Raw genomic sequence first — 23,479 nt, 5'->3', positions numbered from 1 at the left:
TTTGTGTTGTGTTTGTTACATACAAACCAGTTTCATTTTACCACTAGAAATAAGTTATTTAACATGCAATGAATGTCAGTTATGAAACTTTAAAGGTTTGAGAAGGAGTGGTGAAGAGACAAAAGCAGCCTGTCAGCTGCCGTCAATCTGCAGCCCCTCCCACAAAGAGAAGGCCCCTCCCTCTACTGTTGTTCACTCCAATCACAGTCAGGTTGGAGAGCAGGCGGTTCATACTCACACAGACGTATAAAACTGGTCTACAGACGGATGTGGTTTCGCCCACACCAACTCTCTCACTTTGAGCATCTTTAGCAGCTCCAGTTTGTTTTTTTCACTGCACATTTCTACGTTTACTTTACCTTCACACAGACCAACAGGATGCATTTTGATGAAATTCTCAGCCTGGTTGGAGGCTTTGGAAAGTTCCAGAAAGTGTTGTATGTGTGGATTTGTCTCCCTCAGATCTTCCTGGCCTTCCACATGCTGGTGTCTGTCTTCACTGGGGCTGTTCCTCCTCACCTGTGCCGCTCTACAGTCAGACCTGCAGACCTGAACCTGAACCTGAGCCTCCTGTCCTCCACTGATGCTGACCCTGAGCTCTCCTGTGGGATCCCACTGAACCACAGCGCTGCTGCCGGTCCTGGCCATGGAGTCCCTCCTGGAAGCTGCCAGGGGGGCTGGGAGTACAGCACCGAGACCTTCCACAGCACCATTGTAACAGAGGTAATTCAAATCCACACAGGCTTGAAGTAGAGGTTCGGTTCTGGTGTAAATACTGTTTTTAGCCGATATGTGCAGCATCAGGAGTGCAGTGCAGCTGAGGAATGTGGAGAGCTTTAGCAGCCTTACTACAGTGGGCTCCAGTGGTGATATGTGAGACTAGGTTAAACTGGGCGAGGGTTGGACTCCCGCTGTTCAGGCATCCTCCTGCTTTCTCACACACTGCCCCTCTGCCAGGTTTTGTAACTCTGAAAGAGAGCCAAAAGGAAGTAGTTATGTGACCAAAATGATGTCACGTGGGACACATGTATGTAAGTGGCAGTGGTCTGGTGTCACGCACATTTAAATAACTGTGGAAGTTGGACACTCCCACTCTGTGGATCTGTAACACTAGACTATATATGTGTCAACTATACATTCAAAGCTCTGTAGAGCAACACATCACATTGTCCACAGTAGTTTCATGACGAAAACAGTCTGGGTGTGGGTTGTACAAGTACAACTGGAACAATTCTTGGATTAATCGACTTGAATCGATTAACTCTTTCAAAGCTGACATGTCACCCCTGACACTCCCTGTGCATATGCAGTTTGGATGGCTGTAACTCTTTCACTTTTTGGGCAACTGGAAAAATTCCTATGATTTCTGAAACCTGAGATGTTGTGCTTTGTTAGCCAGGCCAGCCATCTGTCTTTCTCAATGAAAAATCCGCCTAGAATCGCAGGGCTTGAATCCAAATATGAAGGCGGGACTAACAGGTGCCCTGTAAACCAATCACAGATAAGATGGACCTGATGCTTTTGTCACAGAAACTTAACCAGGCTGGCCAGGCTAGTGCTTTATAGACTTGATTGGGTAGTTACAGTAATTTCACTCACTCCTGTACTAGAAGCTGGAGAAGAAGCTGTTTGAGCAGAATTATAACATGCAGTAAATTGTAAGTGACTGCTAGATTTTGAAAGTTCTAAATGCTCTGGAAAAATGGTCAGAAGGACTCACTCACAGCATATTTAATTTTAATATTTATCTAACCTTTTTATAGTCAAAATAAGAAAGAAAAAAAAAAGATCAACAATTTTAGGCATAGGCTTTAAAGCAGTGGTTCCCAGCCTTTTTTGGCTCATGACCCCATTTTAACATCACAAATTTCTGGCAACCCCAGACATTTTTTTTTTGCTAAAATTAATTTGTTTTTGATCATGTAATAGTTTGCTGTACTATGTTGCAAACAAATGTTAATTTTAGATGACATTTAGTCTATATAATGTATATTATTATGGACAAAGACAGAAAAGCCAGGTGTAGATTACTGCACAAAGTGAAGAATTTAATCTTCCTTGGTCAGGATATGTACAGTCAGTCCAGCTTGGATTTACAAGGCTGACAATTAATACTGAACAAACAAGAACTCAAACTATGAATTATGAAAGCGCTGCAGCATCTGAAACCGACCACAATGAACATTTGAAAGATAAACAGAACCACAGTGTTTCACTTTCAGCTTCAGAGTTTGTCATGTCTTTTATGTATTATGATTGTCCCTCTCAACTCACCATACCTTTTTTTTATTAGTAAGTTTTCTGGGTTTATTTTTTTTTTTTTTTTCAATTTCTAAAAGTTTCAGGCAACCCCATTTTAATTCCAGGCGACCCCACATGGGGTCCTGACCCCAAGGTTGAAAAACCCCGGTTTAAAGGGTTAAAAACTTATTCAGTTACAGTTTTCCTGAATCAAAGCTTCATTTTCTTAATTTCGCTGCTGCTAAACATGAATCAATTAATCAACTGAAATCTATTTTTAAAAAAATATTCGCTTTACAAATGACCTAAATTGAAGCTTCATTTTCTTAATTTTGCTGCTGCTAAACATTGGTTCCACTGTTGTGTTTCACACAGACGCTTATTGTGAAGCACATGACACCAGGATCAACACACAGTTGTATGTTAGTTCCATGTTCAGTTGTTCGTCAGTTGGATCCAAATGTGTTGAAGACTGCAGTGACATGTTGTTTAGATGTCATTGGAATTGTTTGTTGTTGTTTCTATATAGATATATTTTATATATCCTTTCACTTATACTTTTTGTGGTTGTTGTTTCAACCAGTTTTTTTTTTTTCACCGATCACCAAGGCAGTCCCAGACCAACTGTCCCATTTGGACATGGACTAAACAGGGTTGAAATGGAATTAACCCATAAATACCCAGTGGTACTTGTGTGTCAGTTCCCAGATTAATTTTTCTTTAGATTGAGCCTTTCTTAAGTGATTTGTCATTTATTACAATATTATCCTCTGTATTTTGCATATTTTTCAGTGAAAATCATGTATTTTCTTGTATTTAATTCACTGATCATGTAGTTGTTCATAAAAAAGTTCAGATTAATGTTGAGGGTTTTTATATAAAAACAGAAAAAAATGAAGAAAAAAGTGACTTATTCAGCAAAGATATCAATAACTCAACTAAAAATAAGTGTGTCCATCCACTGTCATTGATCTAACTCCATGGGTTTTATTGGTGAATCAATGTTGTAGAAGATGATAGTGTTTCCACGGTAACTACGGAGCCTCTGAACGTCCAAATGGGTCATATCTGATGACCATGAAAAGATGAAGAACTGTATTTTACACCAATTATTTACATATATTAATAGAATTAATGGATCTGCAGGTATTAAACAGTTTACATCAGTAGATGGTTTTGATCACCGGTGGCTGTTTGGGTCTTTATGGGTTAATGGATCCTCTACATTTTCACATTTTGTACCATGAAGAGGTGGTGTGAGAAGAAATGGATGCATATGGATGTATATAAAAGATTTCACCACCAGAGAACAGGGTTCACATCCAGATTCCTAAATTAAATTTCATAAATTTAAAAGTTTAAATCAGTTGACAGCAACAATTATCACACAGTTATTAATTTCTATGTCAAATGATTATCATCAAAATATGCATGGATAAAATTGAGCAAAACAAATAATCAAAACACTTGATGCTCTAAACAAGAAAAATCCAAAAGACAAAAGAAAAGTGTCTTTTACAGTAATGATGATATATATTTTAGAGCATAATATTAACAGAACTGTAAAAAGTATAATAATAATGTAATAATCAACCAGCAGGTATACTAAATATTCAAATTATGTTTTCAGAAAACATAATTTATCAGTGATCATTTTACATTTATGATCATTTTTGCCACATTGAAATGACATTAACGACATGTCATTACTTTGTGTCATCTTACAGTGTATTTACCAAATGAACGATTAGATGAGGATTACAAAATACAGGTTCAGCTTCAGGGAACCATAAATATCCACAGCATTTTTCAAGTCATGCAAAGTTTTAGCCCACCCGAGAACGAACAAAGGCACGGTCTGCAGATCACTAAAAAGTCACAACATGATGAAAACGTGTATGCTTTTGTGGACTCTTTTCAGTGGGACCTGGTCTGTGACAGGGCCAGTCTGAACCACTTTGGCTCCTCCATCTACATGTTTGGCCTTCTTGTTGGAGCTGTCGTTTTTGGGAGTTTAGCCGACAAGTAAGTTCAACAACTCATCTTTAGAGCAATGATCAGTGTTTCCTCTTTCTGGTCCTGTCGATGTTTAACCCATAAACACCCAGTGTTACTTTTATGTCAGTTCCTAAATGAATTTTTCTCTATATTGAACCTTTCTTAAGTGATTTATCACCATTTATTGTAATATTATTCTCTGTATTTTGCATTTTTTCAGTGATAATCATCTATTTTCCTATATTTAATTCACTGATCATGTAGATGTTTGTAAAAAGGTCAGATTAAAGTTGAGGGTTATTTTATCAGAACAGAGAAAACTGAAGAAAAACTGACTTTTCCAGCAAAGATATCAAAAACTGAACATAAACCCAGTGTGTCCATTCACTGTCATTGATCCAACTCCATGGGTTTTACTGGTGAATCGGAGTTGTAGAAGATGACAGGGTTTCCGCAGTAACTACAGAGCCTCTGAACGTCCACATGGGTCATATCTGATGACCATGAAAAGATGAAAAACTGTATTTTACACCAATTATTTACATGTATTGATAGGATTAGTGGATCAACATGTATTAAACTGTTTACATCAGTCGATGGTTGTGGATGTTTGGATCTTTATGGGTTAAAGTTGGGGTGTCAAACATATGGTCCGAGGGTCAAAACCGGCTCTCTGCAGGGTTCAGTCCGGCCCATGGAATGAATTTACAAAGTGCAAAAATTACACAGGAGACATTGATAGTCAAGGGTGTCATTGAGTCTTGACAAGTTGTATCATTAAGTTAAATACAATATTTTTCAGTTCCAGATCCCTGTTACTAAATGTTTTATGCCTTTGTAGATTTGTAGAAGTTGTAATGCACATGTGTAAATGATATGGTGAGGCATAATATTGTTAAAATTGCACTTATTTTTCTTAAGAAATTTCAGGTTGATTGTAGATGTTCAGGTTATTTACATTTTTTATGAAAGGATAGTTTGTAAATATAAACTTTTTTTTTTGCACTAAAACAGGGGTTCCCAAAGTGGGGTACACATACCCCCAGGGCTACTTGGAAGAAGCCCAGGGGGTACTGGAAACTTTTTGGTAAAATACATTAAATAAGTACAGTGGCCGACAAGGGCCAAACACATTGCAATGGCCTAATGCGTCTCAGTTAGAGAAAACCGCTGCAAGTACAGAAACGATGCAAACTTCACAAACTCAAACACAAGTCTAAACAGGTACAAAATAAGGAATGTGGTGCAATAAATTAAAATCCACCGCAAGACACAAAAACAAATGCATGATCATCAAATGATCTGCAAATAAAGAAATGATTCCAACCAAGAAAACTTCTGCAAACAAAAAATGCTGCATAACCAGTCAGTAGAACGGAAGTGCTCCAAACCTGTAGGGGGCGCTGTCAGCAGAACAGCTCAATGCACAGACACACAGGATAGAGAGAGAGACAGAGAACAGCTGACTGACAGGGTTTCAAACTACAGTGGGAACAAACTGAAGTTACAACGTAGCGGTCATGTGACTTTTATTTGATTCTATTTGACAGTAGTCTGTCGTCTATAAACGCTGCCCCCTACAGGTTTGGAGCACTTCTGTTGGACTGGCTGGTTCTGCAGCGTTTTTGGTTTGCAGATGTTTTCTTGGTTTGCATCGTTTCTTTATTTGCAGATCATTTGATGATTATGCGTTTGTTTTTCTGCATTTTTTCATTTGCACCACGTTCCTCTTTTTGTACCTGGTTTAGACTGTGTTTGAGTTTGTGAATTTGCATCGTTTCTGTACTTGCAGCTGTTTTCTCTAACTGCGACGCATTGGGCTGTTACAATGTTTGTTCCTTGTCAGCCACCGTAAATAAGTCATCATGTACTGAATACAAAATAAATAATGAGAATTAATGCTGAGTTTTATTGTCCATCATCTTGTCTAAGCTTTGGTAACATTTTAAGAACATTTCTATTTTCTATTATTCAAGATGAGTTTATTTGAGTAGATAAGTTTTTGTTGATGAAAGGTTCATTTATTAATTAATGCCCAATTTATTTATTTTTGTTATCAATGAAAGAGGGCACTTTTCAGTTTATATTTTCCACAAAATTTTTCTAGAGTCCATATTATGCTATTATTTAACTGGTTCGGCCTGTTTGAGCTCAGATTGGGCTGAACGTGGCCCCTGAACTAAAATGAGTTGGACATCCATGGTTTAGTGTCATGTGTATGTATGATTCAAAACCCAACTGTATCTGCTGGAGATTCTAAAGTTTTTGATTTGTTATTCCAGGTATGGGCGCAGGAACATCGTCCTCATCAGCCTTACCATCCAAGTAGTGTTTGGCGTCTGTGCTGCCTTCGCACCTAATTTCTACATTTACACGGCTTTGCGCTTCATGGTTGGAACATCGATCTCTGGTGTTATAATGAATGTTTTCGTTTTAGGTCAGTGCCACATAAAGACATCCCAGAACCTGGAACACTCCATCTATACTTTGTGAAAGTTATCAGACACTCATGCTGTTGTCACTTGTTGCTCTCCATGTATATGTTTCCAACCTAGCGCTTCTGTGTAAATATGTCCATGTCTCATACTGTCCAGGCACAGAATGGACGGGGTCCAAGGAAAGGATGCTCGCTGGTATCATCACAGACTACTTCTTTGGCTTCGGCTACATCATGCTGGCTGGAGTCGCTTACCTCATAAGAGACTGGCGCAAACTGCAACTGGCCATCTCAGCACCTGGTTTCCTCTTCATCTCCTACTTCTGGTGAGAGTGGAGCTGTACACTGTTAACCAGATTTGATGTCATGTAGCCGATTATCAATAGTAGAGCTGAAACAATCAATCAATTAATCGATTCAAATCGAGTAAAAAAAAATATTTGCTTTACAATTGACATAAATCGAAGCTTTGTTTCCTCAAGTTTGCTGCTGCCAAACATTGGTTCCACGGTTGTGTTTCACACGGACGCTTATTATGACGCACATGACGCCAGGATCAACACACAGTTGGATGTTAGTTCTATGTGCAGTTGTTCGTCAGTTGGATCCAAATGTGTTGAAGACTGTAGTGCAGTGTTTTTCAACCTTGGGGTCAGGACCCCACGTGGGATTGCCTGGAATTCAAATGGGGTCGCCTGAAATTTCTTGTAATTGAGAAAAATTAAAAAAAAAACAAAAAAAAAACTTACTAATAAACAATATATGGTGAGTTGACAGAGACAATCACATACATAAAAGACATGACAAACTGAAGCTGAAACTGCAGCACTCTGGTTCTGTTTATCTTGCAGATTTTCATTGTGGTCAGTTTCAGATGCTGCAGCTCTTTCATAATTCATAGTTTCAGTTCTTGTTTGTTCAGTATTAATTGTCAGCCTTGTAAATCCAAGCTGGACTGACTACATATCCTGACCAAGGAAAATCAAATTCTCACTTTGTGCAGTAATCTCAACCTATAAAGCTATATAATATTCATTATATAGCCTAAATGTCATCTAAAATTAACATTTATTTACAACAACATATTATAGCAAACTATTACATGATCTAAAACAAATTAATTTTAGTAAAAAAGAAAAAAAAAAAGTCTCTATTTTGAATGTCTGGGGTCGCCAGAAATTTATGATGTTAAAATGGGGTCACGAGCAAAAAAAGGTTGGGAACCACTAATGTAGTGACATACTGTCTGTAGATGTCATTTAACTTGTTTGTTGTTTATATCTATAGATATTTTTATATATACTTTTATACTGTTATTGTTGTTATTTCTGTATAGATATTTTTTTCTATATCCTTTTCCTTTTATACTTTTTGTGGTTGTTGTTTCAGCTGGTAAAGGACAAGTGGTTTGTCATTTTCAGACATGTCTGTGTCACATTTTTACTAGTATTTTCATCCATTCACATACTCGTTTATTGGAATTCAAGAATAATCAGTAGTTGCAGCTCTAATCGTTACATCCAGACACAAAAGGGATTAAAGTATTCTAAAGAAAACAATAGCAGTGACCAAAAACCGCAGACTGTTAGTGGTGGTGTGATTGCTTTTAAAGAAAGGATCTGTTTTTCCTTGAGTATTGATACAGAAAACAGATGTTGAACATATGAATGAAGGCAAATTCCTTTATGTGCAGGGAGTTACACTGACCTACTTAGACATGTCTGTGTTTGTCTCGCTCTACGCTCTGCTACCCCAGTGGTTCACAGAGTGGTGTCTGGGGCTCCACAAGTCAACAAAAGGGCATCCACAAATTTATTATGTAAAAAAAAAAAAAAAAAAAAATATATATATATATATATAAATATATATATATATATATATATATATATATGTAAATATATATATAAATAAACAAATAAATAAATAAATAAATATATATATATATATATATATGTGTGTGTGTGTGTACATATATATATATATATATATATATATATATATATATATATATATATATATATATATATATATATATATATATATATATATATATATATATTTATATTTATATATATACACCACTTATTGTAATCAAACAGTTTCCTTTATTCCCACCAATATGAGCTGCAACAGCAGAACTGGTATTATGACACATCACACCAAACCATTATGAATTTCCCACTTTACTCTCCTCACTTCATCAGTGTGTATTCAAGAGTCAGCTACCAGGGGAGTGTGGGGAACTATTTTCTGAAACAATAACAACTATACTTTTATCCTGAATAAGTGCTTCTTTGGCTAATGTTTGTGATCACACCTTTTGCGATTACAGGTCTTTTTGTCTTGTTTGTTTGTTTGTTTGTTTGTTTCGACTTTGCATTAAAATCAAGCATCAAAAGGATTATATAACAGATAAAATGTACTTAGGGGGTCAAATGAGTGGCCATTTTTGTCAAAAAAAAGTTGTAAGAAATGCATAGAACTGTGTTGAAACAATGCTAATCCATTTGTGCACAGACTACTGATATTATTTGACAGTGGAGATATATTTTCAGAAATATTGGATTTTGAATAGCATGTGTATGTGAAAACTTTTGCTGGTGGACAGATGTGACATTACCCATGATGCTCTGGTCAGTACCAGTACTTTATTAGGAATAAACTTATAGACTTACTATTGCTAATTCTCCTCTTATTCATAAATGTTAGTATTGTGGATCTAAAACAATAACAGCTGACACAAAAACACAGAATGTGTCAGTGGACAGATGTGACATGGTTGTTGTGGATCCCATCATACTGATGCTCTGCAGCCATGTCAGCGTTTACACTAATGATCCCTGTGCAAAAACTAGGATCAGAACTATTTATTGTATAGTTTATCATCAGACTAAAGAGGAAAGAACAATATAGAATTGTTATTTCTTTATAAAGATGCTTATTATTAGAAAACTGTTAATTTAAAAAGTGACATGTGGCATTCTTAATGTATGTATTGGTGTAACATAAGCAGGATAGATCAGCACCATACTCCATACTGAACCTGTACAAATAAAACATGTGATATGTAGGAGAGAATCTTGTAAGAAAAGCTGGGGAATCTAAAAGAATAGAATATTTGTTTTTCAGGTAAATTCAGTTCAAATAGAACTTGGCCATTTGTGACATGAAAATATAGCATTAATTGTGATGAAATTGGACATTTTTGAGCTGAAAACATAGTTCATATGAGCATCAACATGTAGCAACAGAACTGAAATCCTGTAAATTTGCATAACTTGCATTTACCAACACAAAGTTCCTTTGGGGATTCACTTAGATTGATTTCTCATGCACAAAGACAGAAATAAGACCTCTAAGCAAATTTTAGCCGATAAAAGAAAGTCCAACATTCAAAAAGGAGCACGATGAAGTTTAACTTATAATCCCCCCTCCCTTACCCCATCCTTCAGCCTACCCTAAATTCCTACACAAAACACCAAATTGCTGTAGATATCAAGGATAGATAGTCCATTTTGCAGCAGCATTTCACATTAAAGTAAACTCAGTCCTTTTCGTAGCAGTAATAGTGCACATATCAAAACCAAAACTAAACTCTGTCCTTTTCATAACAATAATACACATATTCAGTGTGAAAGGTTTGTCACGGGTAAGTGGACTAGTCACAGGCTGTAAGTGAATGAACTAAAGCGTTGGTTTGTCCATTTCTAGGCTCTTACCAAAGTCGGCTCGCTGGTTAATGGCCAATGACAGGAAAGAGGAAGCATGGGAACTGATCAGAAAAGCAGCCCGGATGAATGGGAAACCCCTTACCAAAGACCTGGAGATGTGGGAGGTAATGCTACATCTAATTAACATTATTCACCTCATACTATCTGTATCCTGTATCTGATATAGAGTAAGTATTGATAAGAAATGGCAAAACTTTCATAACAGGTTTAGACGGTCAGAAAAAATGAGTAGAACAGTAGGTTTTTGGAGTGGACACATTCTGATTTCTAATTCCATCAAAACACTGATTACTCCAGTATCAACTCCTAGACAGTTCTTTGTTTGTTGTTACTTGTCATTCATCAATCAATCAATCAATCAATTAAACTTTATTTATATTGCCCTTTTCATGCAAACAGAGTGTAACACAAAGTGCTTCACACAATGATAACAATAAAACACACACACACACACACACACACATATGGAAAGACTTTGTAGTGTTAGGTACTAAAATAAGAACAGCCTTCATACAAAAGGACAGGAGTGAGGAAATGTTAGCATAAGTGAGGAAACACCAGAGGCAGGAGAAAAACTACAAGGAGAAAGCCATTTAAATCAACCAATAAGTAAATAAATAGGTAACTTAAAATAAGATAAAATAAAATAAAATAAAAGTAATAAAATAAAAGAATATGCCGGCTAGAAAGCAGATTAATAAAAGGGAATGAATAGATAAATACACAATAATTGTAGTAAATACAGAAGAAACAAGTGTTCAGAGAACGCAAACCTCCACCAAGTACCCCGAACGGTGTGCATGTGTGCATCGACTATTTCTGTTTAAATTAAACAGTTGTTTAATTTCTATTGTTCCATATGTACCACTCATATGTATGTCAAATTATATTAAATTCCAATCAATATTTGTTGAGTTATAATGAAAAATGTGTGGTAAATGGGATTTTCAATGTTAAATGTAAATGTCCACAGAGTCCACATTCCACAGTGGATGTGGACAATTTTGTGTCAGTCACAGGATATTGTTCTAAGCTACGGGTGGATCAAATTGGAGGCTAATCGGAGTCGTTTTGAATGTTTTATGAATTTTCGAAAATTGTTTAATGATGAGAGATAGGAAAATTGGAGATGTTGTGACCTTGCTGTGACCTTGATCTTTGGCCTACTTGGCCCAAAATTTAATGGGTTGGTCCCAGGGCCTAGGCCTATCTGTGGGGAAGATTTGGTAAAGATGGTTGGAATAGTTTTCCCATAAAGTTGCTAATAAACAAACAAACAAACTCAAAGCAAAGTGATCACAATACCTCCTGGTGGAGGTAATAAAGAGATAAAGTTGAATTCAAAGCCAGGCTAAAAAGGTAGATCTTGAGTGTTCTTTTAAAAACGTCAACCCTCTCTGTGGTCCTCAGGTCTTCAGGCTTCAGGCTGTTCCATAAATGTGGACCATAACAATGAAATGATGCCTCACCGTAGGTTTTTGTTCTAACTTTGGGGATAATTAAAAGGCCGCTACCTGACGACCTGAGGGTTCATACGATAAAAGCAAATCTGATAAATAAGCAGGACTAAGACCATTAAGAGATTTATAAACCCATAAAAGGATCTTAAAATCAACCCTGAAGCTCACAGGAAGCCAAGGTAGAGACTTTAAAACTGGTGTAGTGTATGTGCTCTCTTTCTGGTCCTCACCACACCTGGTATCACCTCAAATGTAAACTGCTGAAACCAGGGATCTGCAAGCTTTACAATCAAAAGAGCCATTTTTGACTCGAAAAAGAAGAAAAAATGTGAGCGGAGCCATTAAAAAAATATTTAAACACATCTACATTTTACCATGAGGGGGCTGTTCTTCTGTAGCTTATTTGTGATTAGTTTGTTATTTAACTTTGTATTTCCACTACAATAATGCAATATTTGGTGTATTTATGAACTTATACAACTACAATAAAGAAAACATTCAAGATTTGTAAAATTTTCTAATCATGTACAATGTAATAGATAAAAAGCTCAACTTTCTACTAACAAATGCAAACTGAGTATATTGTATAAAATTTGGCAAGAAAATAATGTAGTGTGACATACATTTTGGTTTATATGCTGTCAAAAAAACTTTTTATTCTGTGTATAGCCTGCACATTTTTGCAGATGGACAGTGTTCAAATAGATTTAGACCTATAACAATGTTAAAAAGTAATGGTTCATTCAGTTCATTTCACAAAGCTCATTATGTTTTTTGACAAGGGGAGCCATAGAGAGAGGCTAAAGATCCAACTTTGGTTGCAGACCCCTGGCTTAAACAAAGCTGTTGAACTTTAATGTCACTTCACTCACTGTTCCACCAGGTCAACAAAATTGAGGAGAAAACTGAGGTGAAGAGAAAGCATTCATTCATAGACCTTGTGCAAACCCCTAAAATGAGGAAGCAGTCACTGATTGTGTTTTATCTCTGGTGAGTATCAGCAGCAGATCACATCTGTGCGGATGGCCATATTCTTGTTTTTCCACTTTAGTTGCAAAAACCTTTAAACAAAGATCCTGATGGGTCATAATAAAGAGTCAGATGATAGGGCCTCTGACGCTTTCAGAGCATCTGCCCTTAGGGACTGTACAGGAGCAAACAGAAGAACCAGGACAAAGGTGGTAAAATTGGGAAAAATGATAATTTAATAAAGTTAGAAAAAGTTAACACAAGCTCCAAAAAATGTCGATTAACAAAATGAACAAAGATGGGCCCAACTGAGGTCAACTAAACCAACCTGCAACAGAACAAAAACTGATCTGACCAGACAAAGAACCAAGGTGGGCTTAAATAGAAAGGGACTAACCCAAATCAAACACGGGGGGGGGGGGGGGGGGGGGGGGGGCATTACACTATGAAATTTAACCAAACTATTAACTCTGTCAAAATAACATAAAAAGCAAATAATCATAATGAGACACAAAATACTAACTGTGTGAAACCAATGTGATTTAAACCAAGAATGTAAAAAACTAAATTAACACAAAGAAACAAACAGTGTCCCGTCCCGTCCCGTCCCGTCCCGTCCCGTCCCCCCCCCAGTGTTGTGATATTAGTTCCTTCCCCCGTCTTAAATGCTAGCCAAGCCCCTTTTTCAAACATTACTAATATGTGTGCACCCGCATTAGAATGTTTAAATAAAATACTTAAACTAAACTGTGTTATGTAACCATTAACTGTAACTTAACAAAAGAAACGAAACAAAAACTACTAACACAAGATGGTGGTGGCAAGGAGTCCACCTCAGGGACACATGAGCCAGGGTGTGAGTGGGTGTTGTAGTGCAGGTTGGACATCACCAAAAACACTGACCCTGTTTACATTCACACTGATACTCCGATCATTATCCAGTATCTGGAGTTATCAGATTATTAGTGATCATGTAAATAGCATAATCTCAATCAATCAATCAAATTGTATTTATATAGTGTCACATCATAACAGAAGTTATCTCATGACACTTTAGATCTGATATGCTTTATCAGATAACAGCAGGAATCTAATTATGAGAATTTCACATGTCTATAAAAACATCACATTTGTTTCTGTTTACTTCAGACTTGGCACATATATAGTGGCAGTTAATAAGACATCTGCACATGCATAGACATGACATCCCCTGGATCGATGCCAAAATAAGCTATAATACGTGCGAGGGGTGGGGTTTGTTGTGCCTGACACTACTTGTTTGTTCATGATTTAGGGTTTTTTAGGAATATCTGTCTGTATCAGACTGAATTGCATCTTCATTTTAAGTTAGTTTCATTAATTTGCTTTACAGAAAAGTCAAGTATTAAATACATGCTTCACAGGGAAAGAGAGAAGACTAAATAATTGTGACGTTTCAAAACCAGATGTGAGCTTGTAAATTCTTTGTATTGTGTTGAATTGTTTTGAATTGTATTAAACCAAATCACATTGTATCAAGTGGCTAAAATTTGCTTAGAGGTCTTATTTCTGTCTTTGTGCATAAGAAATCAATCTAAGTGAATCCCCAAAGGAACTTTGTGTTGGTAAATGCAAGTTATGCAAATTTACAGGATTTCAGTTCTGTTGCTACATGTTGATGCTCATATGAACTATGTTTTCAGCTCAAAAATGTCCAATTTCATCACAATTAATGCTATATTTTCATGTCACAAATGGCCAAGTTATATTTTAACTGACCTTACCTTAAAAACACATATTCTATTCTTTTAGATTACCCAATTTTTCTTACAAGATTCTCTCCTACATATCACATGTTTTATTTTTACAGGTTCAATCTGGAGTATGGTGCTGATCCATCCTGCTTATGTTCCACCAATACATACATGAAGAATGGCACACGTCACTTTTTAAATCAACAGTTTTCTAATAATAAGCATCTTTATAAAGAAACAATTCTATACTGTTATTTACTCTTTAGTATGATGATAAACTACAATAAATAATTCTGATCCTAGTTTTTGCACAGGGATCATTAGTGTAAACGCTGACATGGCTGCAGAGCATCAGTATGATGGGATCCACAACAACCATGTCACATCCGTCCACTGACACATTTAGTGTTTTTGTGTCAGCTGTTATTGTTTTAGATCCACAATACTAACATTTATGAATAAGAGGAGAATTAGCAATAGTAAGTCTATAAGTTTATTCCTAATAAAGTACTGGTACTGACCAGAGCATCATAGGTAATGTCACGTCCGTCCACCAGCAAAAGTTTTCACATACACGTGCTATTCAAAATCCAGTATTTCTGAAAATAGAGCTTCCACTGTCAAAGAATATCAGTAGTCTGTGCACAAATGGATTAGCATTATTTCAACACAGTTCTATGCATTTATGACAACTGTTTTTTTTTTTGACAAAAATGGCCACTCATTTGACCCCCTAAATAAATTTTAGCCGATAGTCAAATTGTTGTCAAATCATTACTACATTGCATCATTTCGTATCGGCAGGGGGCTTCATTGTATCGTTAATGTATTGTATTACTGGTAGCGTGTCAAGGTGCTTATCAAATCGGCCTCAGCGGTGGGGATTCCCATCCCTGGCACCTACCCCAGTCCTGTATCCCACTGCAAATGTCTCAGTCCATCTCCGCACGTGTTCGTCTGCTTTCTTTTGTTTGCGTCCTCCATGTGCTATATCTAGGTCACTGTGAGCTGTAATATGACCACCTGCCCAGCGGAGTCTGACAAGATTAGATCAGGCCGGAAAGTTGTGATGTGAAGTAGTCATGAAATGTGAGACCCAGAATCCACCCTCGGTAGCCGTGGGAAATATGCCAGATTTAGCTTTTGGCTCGGTTAAAGCTTTTCTCCAGCTGTGAGAAAGGAGGTGGTCTTCTTTAGGGGATTATGGCTCCTATTACTGGTGATGGCTTGGATAATGTTGTCTGCATCTGCCTCCTGGACATGGCCATGGCGCCGGTACCAGTAGAGTTTCAGAGAAGGAGCACCCAAACTCATTCTAGGAACATACAACAAAACAAATCCACTGGTGATTTCTCACTTGACAAGACAAAAAGTGTAGTTTTAGAGAATGGACAAATATTTTACTGGAGCAAAATGAAAAATGTGCACTGTGTCTGTTTTTGCACAGTTTGTACAGTTTGCGCTTCATTGTTGTGAGAATGTGCAATGTAAAATAGGCTCATCGCAGCCACTGATACTGTTAGAATATTCATCTTTGATACCAAAAAAACAAAACAAAAATAAAATAAAATATAATACATTTCCCAAACATCCACTTGCAACCAAAATTATCTACTGATCTAAAATGTTTAATAACTTCCGAGCCACTAAACCTAACAATACATTAAAGGAGGGATATTTTGCTTTTTAAAATGGAATTCTTCCTTTTCCCACATTTCCCTGTGGTCTCCATAAACTGTAAATGCTCTGCTTGGGTCTGAATTCTTCATTCATTCAACTCCACAGGTCCATCTTCAACCCTATTTCTGAGTAATGACACCAGAAAGGTGGTTTGGAGCGCTGGCCCTTTAAATGCACATGAGCCACTTCAGGCCCCGCCCCCTCCAGGTTGTTGGCTGTGCTGCTCTGTCCTGTTCAACCAACAACTGAACATTTTAGGTAATGGGCTCCAAGTTTGGACATATTTTTAGTTTTTACTACAACCATTGCTGCTGACAAACAATTATGGAGAAATACTGGAGAAATGTTGGTCTGAAGTCTGGAGCTGATATGAGCAAATGTGGAGACGGAACTAGTTACAGACGGAACAAATTAACCAGGAATTCAAACAGGTTGTAGAAATCCACTCAGTTTTTGCCCAAATGAATATAAAGAAAGTTTTGCAGCACGTGGAAGGTTCAGATTCAAACTGTATGAACTATTAGGGTCCAAATACACAAAGAAATGAACCACAGACTGAGAAAAGTGGGTTTAGAGAAATATGAGCCGTTTAAGATAACTCAGGTAAATTACAGTTTGTCATCTTTCCATGGTCATCAGATATGACCACTTTGGACGTTCAGAGGCTCTGCAGTTACCGTGGAAACACCGTCATCTTCTGCAACATTGATTCACCAGTAAAACCCATGGAGTTGGATCAATGACAGTGGATGGACACACTGGGTTTACATTCAATTAATGACATTTTGCTGAAAAAGTCACTTTTTGTTCCGTTCTCTCTCTGTCTGATATAATAACCCTCAACTTTAATCTGAGCTTTAATGAAAATCTACATGATCAGTAAATTAAATATAGGAAAATACCAGATTTTCCCTTACAAAAGCTAAATACAGAGGATAAAATTCTATAGTATAGCCCCATATAGGGCGATTTCTCAAAGACCATTCACTTGATTCTTTTCAAATTCGACACATTTTCTTTACCACTAGTAGAGGTGCATTACAAAGTTTAATGGCCAGACTTCTATTTTTAACTTCTTTCCAAAAATTGGCCAGCTGGTTATTATACCCCTGCCCTAACAGGGGGGTGGTTATATAGGAAATAAGTTCTCCATTATACAAGTGGATACGACTTTATTTTCATAAATTCTGATATTTTTCCTGGCTGTTTTTAAATTACGACATTGTCCTCATAATATTATAACTTCATTCTCATAAAATTATGACTCTTTTTGTATTCAACTTTATTGTCGTAAAATTATAGATTTTATCTTGACATTTCACAACTTTATTCTCATAGTGTTTATTCTTATAGTCTTAAGTGTTTTGGTTTTCTTATGTGGCCTTAATACCCCGTCATACACAACAACTTATTCAAAGAGATGAAAAAAGAATGGTTTTAATAAAAGTTACATTCCAACAACCACTGCTACAATTTGGTGTGTGTGTGTGTGTGTGTGTGTGTGTGTGTGTGTGTGTGTGTGTGTGTGTGTGTGACAACAGAAAAGGTTTGAGACCCAGTAATGTAGGGGTTGTAGTTTGTGTATGATGTTGTGAACTGTTTTGTGAGACTCACCTTCTTAAGGCTTTAACAGTTGTGGTTAAAAGTGTGGCTTGGTGCACGAACCTTTATTTCTTCCACTTCGTTCATGTGGATCACCCCCTGCTGACTCAGGACCCTCTGGGAATATGAGCGTTTGGGTCTGAGGGGGTTGTTTTCACAGAAAACACAGGTTAAGAGGCTCATCTGCTCTTTGTGTTTTCAGCTGTCTGGTATAAACACGGACATGTGTAATGTGTGCAGAAGGTAAAAAACACTTACAAAAGATTCCACATGATGTGTTTTTTTTTTCCCTGTTTCAGGTTCGTCAATGTGCTTGTGTACTACGGCCTGTCCCTCAACATTTCTGACTTTGGAATGAACATTTTTCTGACCCAGCTGGTCTTTGGCCTGGTGGAAATGCCCGCTCGAACCATCACCCTGTTCACCCTCAACCGCTCCCGTAGGATCTCCCATTCAGCTTTCCTGGCGGTGGGCGGGACGGCCTGCCTCCTCACCATCTTCATCCCCGATGGTATGGACTCCCATGCACTTAGAGGACAGTGGACATGTTTGGTTTGGCTGCAGCGTTCTCCGTCTAATGTCCATTTACTCTTCCCTAGACCTGACTGTTGTTAAAACCGTCCTGGCCATGACGGGGAAGTTTGGAATCACTGCCTCTCTGTCTATTATTTATGTCTACTCCGCTGAAGTGTTTCCCACTGTTATCAGGTGAGTTTCACACTTTTTAACACTACAGTTCTGCACTGTTTGCACAATAGACAGAACAATATCCCAGTGACTGTCTTTCTCATGTTTGAGGATTCTCAGTGTTTCATGGATTCTGCTTTTGTCAAGGTGCTCAACTCCAAAATGAAGCCAGTGATTAAATATCTTAAAGTCATAATGCAGCTGAGTGCCATGTGGGGGGGGGGCAAGGTTGTCTTACACCATGGGTGACTAAGGCTGCGTTCAGACTGCAGGCAAATGTGGCCCAAATCTGGGTTTCTGGCCCATATGTGACCTGTACCTGATCTGTTAAAGACAGTTTGAACAGCACTAATATGACCCAGACCACTTTCATATGTGGTCCTAAATCTGACCCAGATCACTTTCGTATGTGGTCCTAAATCTGACCCAGATCACTTTCATATGTGGTCCTAAATCTGACCCAGACCACTTTCATTTGTGGTCCTAAATCTGACCCAGATCACTTTCGTATGTGGTCCTAAATCTGACCCAGATCACTTTCATATGTGGTCCTAAATCTGACCCAGACCACTTTCATATGTGGTAGTAAATCTGACCCAGACCACTTTTATATGTGGTCTTAAATCTGACCCAGACCACTTTCATATGTGGTCCTAAATCTGACCCAGACCACTTTCATTTGTGGTCCTAAATCTGACCCAGATCACTTTCATGTGTGGTCCTAAATCTGACCCAGATCACTTTCATATGTGGTCCTAAATCTGACCCAGACCACTTTCATATGTGGTAGTAAATCTGACCCAGACCACTTTTATATGTGGTCTTAAATCTGACCCAGACCACTTTCATATGTGGTCCTAAATCTGACCCAGACCACTTTTATATGTGGTCTTAAATCTGACCCAGACCACTTTCATATGTGGTCCTAAATCTGACCCAGACCACTTTTATATGTGGTCTTAAATCTGACCCAGACCACTTTCATATGTGGTCCTAAATCTGACCCAGACCACTTTTATATGTGGTCCTAAATCTGACCCAGACCACTTTCATTTGTGGACCTAAATCTAACCCAGACCACTTTCATATGTGGTCCTGAATCTGGCCCAAACCACTTTCATATGTGGTCCTAAATCTGACCCAGATCACTTTCGTATGTGGTCCTAAATCTGACCCAGACCACTTTCATTTGTGGTCCTAAATCTGACCCATACCACTTTCATTTGTGGTCCTAAATCTGACCCAGACCACTTTCATATGTGGTCCTGAATCTGGCCCAAACCACTTTCATATGTGGTCCTAAATCTGACCTAGACCACTTTCATATGTGGTCCTAAATCTGACCCAGACCACTTTCATATGTGGTCCTAAATCTGACCCAGACCACTTTTATATGTGGTCTTAAATCTGACCCATACCACTTTCATTTGTGGTCCTAAATCTGACCCAGACCACTTTCATATGTGGTCCTGAATCTGACCCAGACCACTTTCATATGTGGTCTTAAATCTGACCCAGACCACTTTTATATGTGGTCTTAAATCTGACCCAGACCACTTTCATATGTGGTCCTAAATCTGACCCAGACCACTTTTATATGTGGTCTTAAATCTGACCCAGACCACTTTCATATGTGGTAGTAAATCTGACCCAGACCACTTTTATATGTGGTCCTAAATCTGACCCAGACCACTTTCATATGTGGTCCTAAATCTGACCCAGACCACTTTTATATGTGGTCCTAAATCTGACCCAGACCACTTTCATATGTGCTCCTAAATCTGACCCAGACCACTTTCATATGTGCTCCTAAATCTGACCCAGACCACTTTCATATGTGGTCCTAAATCTGACCCAGACCACTTTCATATGTGGTCCTAAATCTGACCCAGACCACTTTTATATGTGGTCCTAAATCTGACCCAGACCACTTTTATATGTGGTCCTAAATCTGACCCAGACCACTTTTATATGTGGTCCTAAATCTGACCCAGACCACTTTCATATGTGGTCCTAAATCTGACCCAGACCACTTTCATATGTGGTCCTAAATCTGACCCAGACCACTTTCATATGTGGTCCTAAATCTGATATGTATCTAATATTTTCCAATGCAACTTCAGTCTGAACAGCCAGGTTGCATTTATCCGACCTTTACATCATTGAAATGCGACAAATGTCATAATTCTGTGTCCCAGCAGTGTTACTTCCAATAACACAGTGTGTGTCTGTGTGGTCATGTATTACATCAGGACCTCTTTTGCACACGTGGGTCACTTCAGCGTCACATTCAGTTCATACTCAAAACTGATAGAAGTCGCATTTAATGTGTAATATATGTGTATATATGTACATACCTGTCGAATAGATCAATATACACTGAACAAAAATAGAAACGCACCACTTTTGTTTTTGCTCCCATTTTTCATGAGCTGAACTCAAAGATCTAAAACTTTTTCTATTTACACAAAAGGCCTATTTCTCTCAAATATTGTTCATAAATTTGTCTAAATCTGTGTTAGTGAGCACTTCTCCTTTGTCCTTTGCTGAGATAATCCATCCACCTCACAGGTGTGGCATATCAAGATGCTGATTAGACAGCAGGATTGTTGCACAGGTGTGACTTAGGCTGGCCACAATAAAAGGCCACTCTAAAATGTGCAGTTTTACTGTATTGGGTGGTCCAGGGGGGTCAGAAAACCAGTCAGTATTTGGTGTGACCACCATTTTCCTCGCACAGTCTTCTTCATGAATTCTCTGAAACAGCTTTGGAGATGGCTTATGGCAGAGAAATGAACATTCAGTTCACAGGCAAAAGCTCTGGTGGAGATTCCTGAAGTCAGCATGACCAGTGCATATTCCCTCAAAACTTGTGACATCTGTGGTATTGTGCTGTGTGATAAAACTGCACATTTTGGAGTGGCCTTTTATTGTGGCCAGCCTAAGGCACACCTGTGCAAAAATCCTGCTGTCTAATCAGCATCTTGATATGCCACACCTGTGAGGTGGATGGATTATCTCAGCAAAGAAGAAGTGTTCACTAACACAAATTTAGACAGATTTGTGAGCAATATTTGAGAGAAATAAACCTTGTGTGTACACAGAAAAAGTTTTAGATCTTTGAGTTCAGCTCATGAAAAATGGGAGCAAAAACAAAAGTGGTGCGTTTATATTTTTGTTCAGTATATTTACCTCCGCCAAGGAGGTTATGTTTTTGCTAGGGTTTGTTTGTTTGTCTGTCTGTCTGTCTGTTTGTCTGTTAGTGTGCAACATAACTCAAAAAGTTATGGACAGATTTTGATGAAATTTCCAGGGTTTGTTGGAAATGGGATAAGGAAGAAATGATTACATTTTGGTGGTGCTCGGGGGTGGGGGGGCCCACGGGGGGGGGCGCAGACCACAAAATTTCATCAAAATCTGTCCATAACTTTTTGAGTTATGTTGCACACTAACGGACAGACAAACAGACAGACAGACAAACAAACAAACAAACCCTGGCAAAAACATAACCTCCTTGGCGTGGGGGGGCCCACGGGGGGGGGCCACTGATCAGCCTTGGCAGAGGTCTGCGCTCTCCGAGTGCTTCTAGTATTGTTATATTATTGTTATATTGTTGTATATTATTGTTGTAATCAGACTTTTATCCTAATATAAAAGACAAAACGGGGTCGGCATCAGCTCCATGTGTGCTCGTATTGGTGGTGCCCTGGCTCCCATGATGCATTTCCTGAGGGCGATATCTCCACAAGCTCCCATGGTGCTGTGCGGGATTTGCCCCCTGCTGGGTTCTGGACTGACCCTGCTGCTGCCTGAGACGGCCCATAAGCCCCTGCCTGATACCATTGAAGATGTGGAAGGATATACCATCAGGTTGGAACCCTAACATTTCCACAGCACATGGTCAGATTGTGGACCAGGATGTGACGCTGCATGTTCTTTAAATATTTCCTGCTGCCCTTTAACAGAGTGAAGGATGGAGGTGTGAAGCCGGTGGTCTAAGGACAGCAGAGGGACACCGCAGCATCAGGACGCACTGATGAGCATCACCCATCCCAGTGTTCTATGGAACGGTTGGACACTTGAACTATGCTTCCAGTGGAAGTCCTAGTTTTTCACTATTTTTAATGTTTTTCACTTTTCTATATGCCAGCGTTGTTGTTATTTAGTGTGGAATATTGTTCGGAACACTTTCTTTTACTCAGAAGACAGTATGTATGCAGCTCCATTTGCATCATCTGTATGTAAGATCTCCATGCACTTATTTGAAGGTTCTGTTAGAGTCTGTTCTGTTCTGGGAGCTGGTGGTTTGGTGACGTTAGCTAACCTCAGCGCTAATGGTAACTAGTGTTGTAAAGAATGAAAAGAGGTGATGACACGCACATCCAGTCACTAAAAGGTGTGCAGGATCCCAAAGAAACAGGGGATGAAAGAATCGCACAACCTGTGAGCTCCTCAAAAAAATGTTTTATTCAACACAAGTAGTGACGTTTCGCCCTTCATCAGACATGGGGTAGAGATTAGAGCTGCAGCTATCGATTATTTTTGTAATCAATTAATCTATTGATTATTTTCTTTGATTCAATTAAAAGATTATCTGAATAAGTGGAAAAAATGGGAAAAATTTGAAAAAGACATTTCTGAAAATGACAAACAAGTTGTCCTTTATTCCAGAAGCAGCTGAAACAGCAACCACAAAAAGTATTGAAGTAAATGGATATAGAAAAAATATCTATACAGAAATAACAACAGCAATAACAACAGTATAAACGTATATATAAATTATTTGTAGATGTAAACGACAATAAACAAATCAAACAACTTTGTGTTGATCCTGGGGTCATGTACGTCACAATAAGTGTCCCTGTGATACACAACCGTGGAACTAATGTTTAGCGGCAGTGAAATTAAGTCTTTGATTTAGGAAAATTGTAATCAAATATT

At 38.1% G+C, this 23,479-nt stretch overlaps 1 protein-coding gene across 1 annotated transcript; it reads left to right on the top strand.

The window, feature by feature from the left end:
• The first annotated feature begins 291 nt into the window (after nt 1-291).
• On the top strand, nt 292-23,060 carry LOC115414694 (organic cation transporter protein). Its single transcript, XM_030127959.1, has 10 exons — nt 292-723; nt 4,163-4,266; nt 6,522-6,676; nt 6,834-7,002; nt 10,388-10,511; nt 12,751-12,857; nt 18,151-18,362; nt 18,451-18,559; nt 22,196-22,408; nt 22,504-23,060. The coding sequence occupies exons 1-10, from the start codon at nt 379-381 to the stop codon at nt 22,535-22,537; spliced, it is 1,572 nt and encodes a 523-aa protein (XP_029983819.1). The 5' UTR covers nt 292-378; the 3' UTR covers nt 22,538-23,060.
• Nucleotides 23,061-23,479: the final 419 nt, after the last annotated feature.

This window comes from Sphaeramia orbicularis, chromosome 24 (genome assembly GCF_902148855.1).
Source record: "Sphaeramia orbicularis chromosome 24, fSphaOr1.1, whole genome shotgun sequence".
Taxonomy (NCBI): Eukaryota; Metazoa; Chordata; class Actinopteri; order Kurtiformes; family Apogonidae; genus Sphaeramia; species Sphaeramia orbicularis.
The sequence above is the reverse complement of the archived record's forward strand: the minus strand, read 5'-3'. Positions and strand labels throughout refer to the sequence as shown.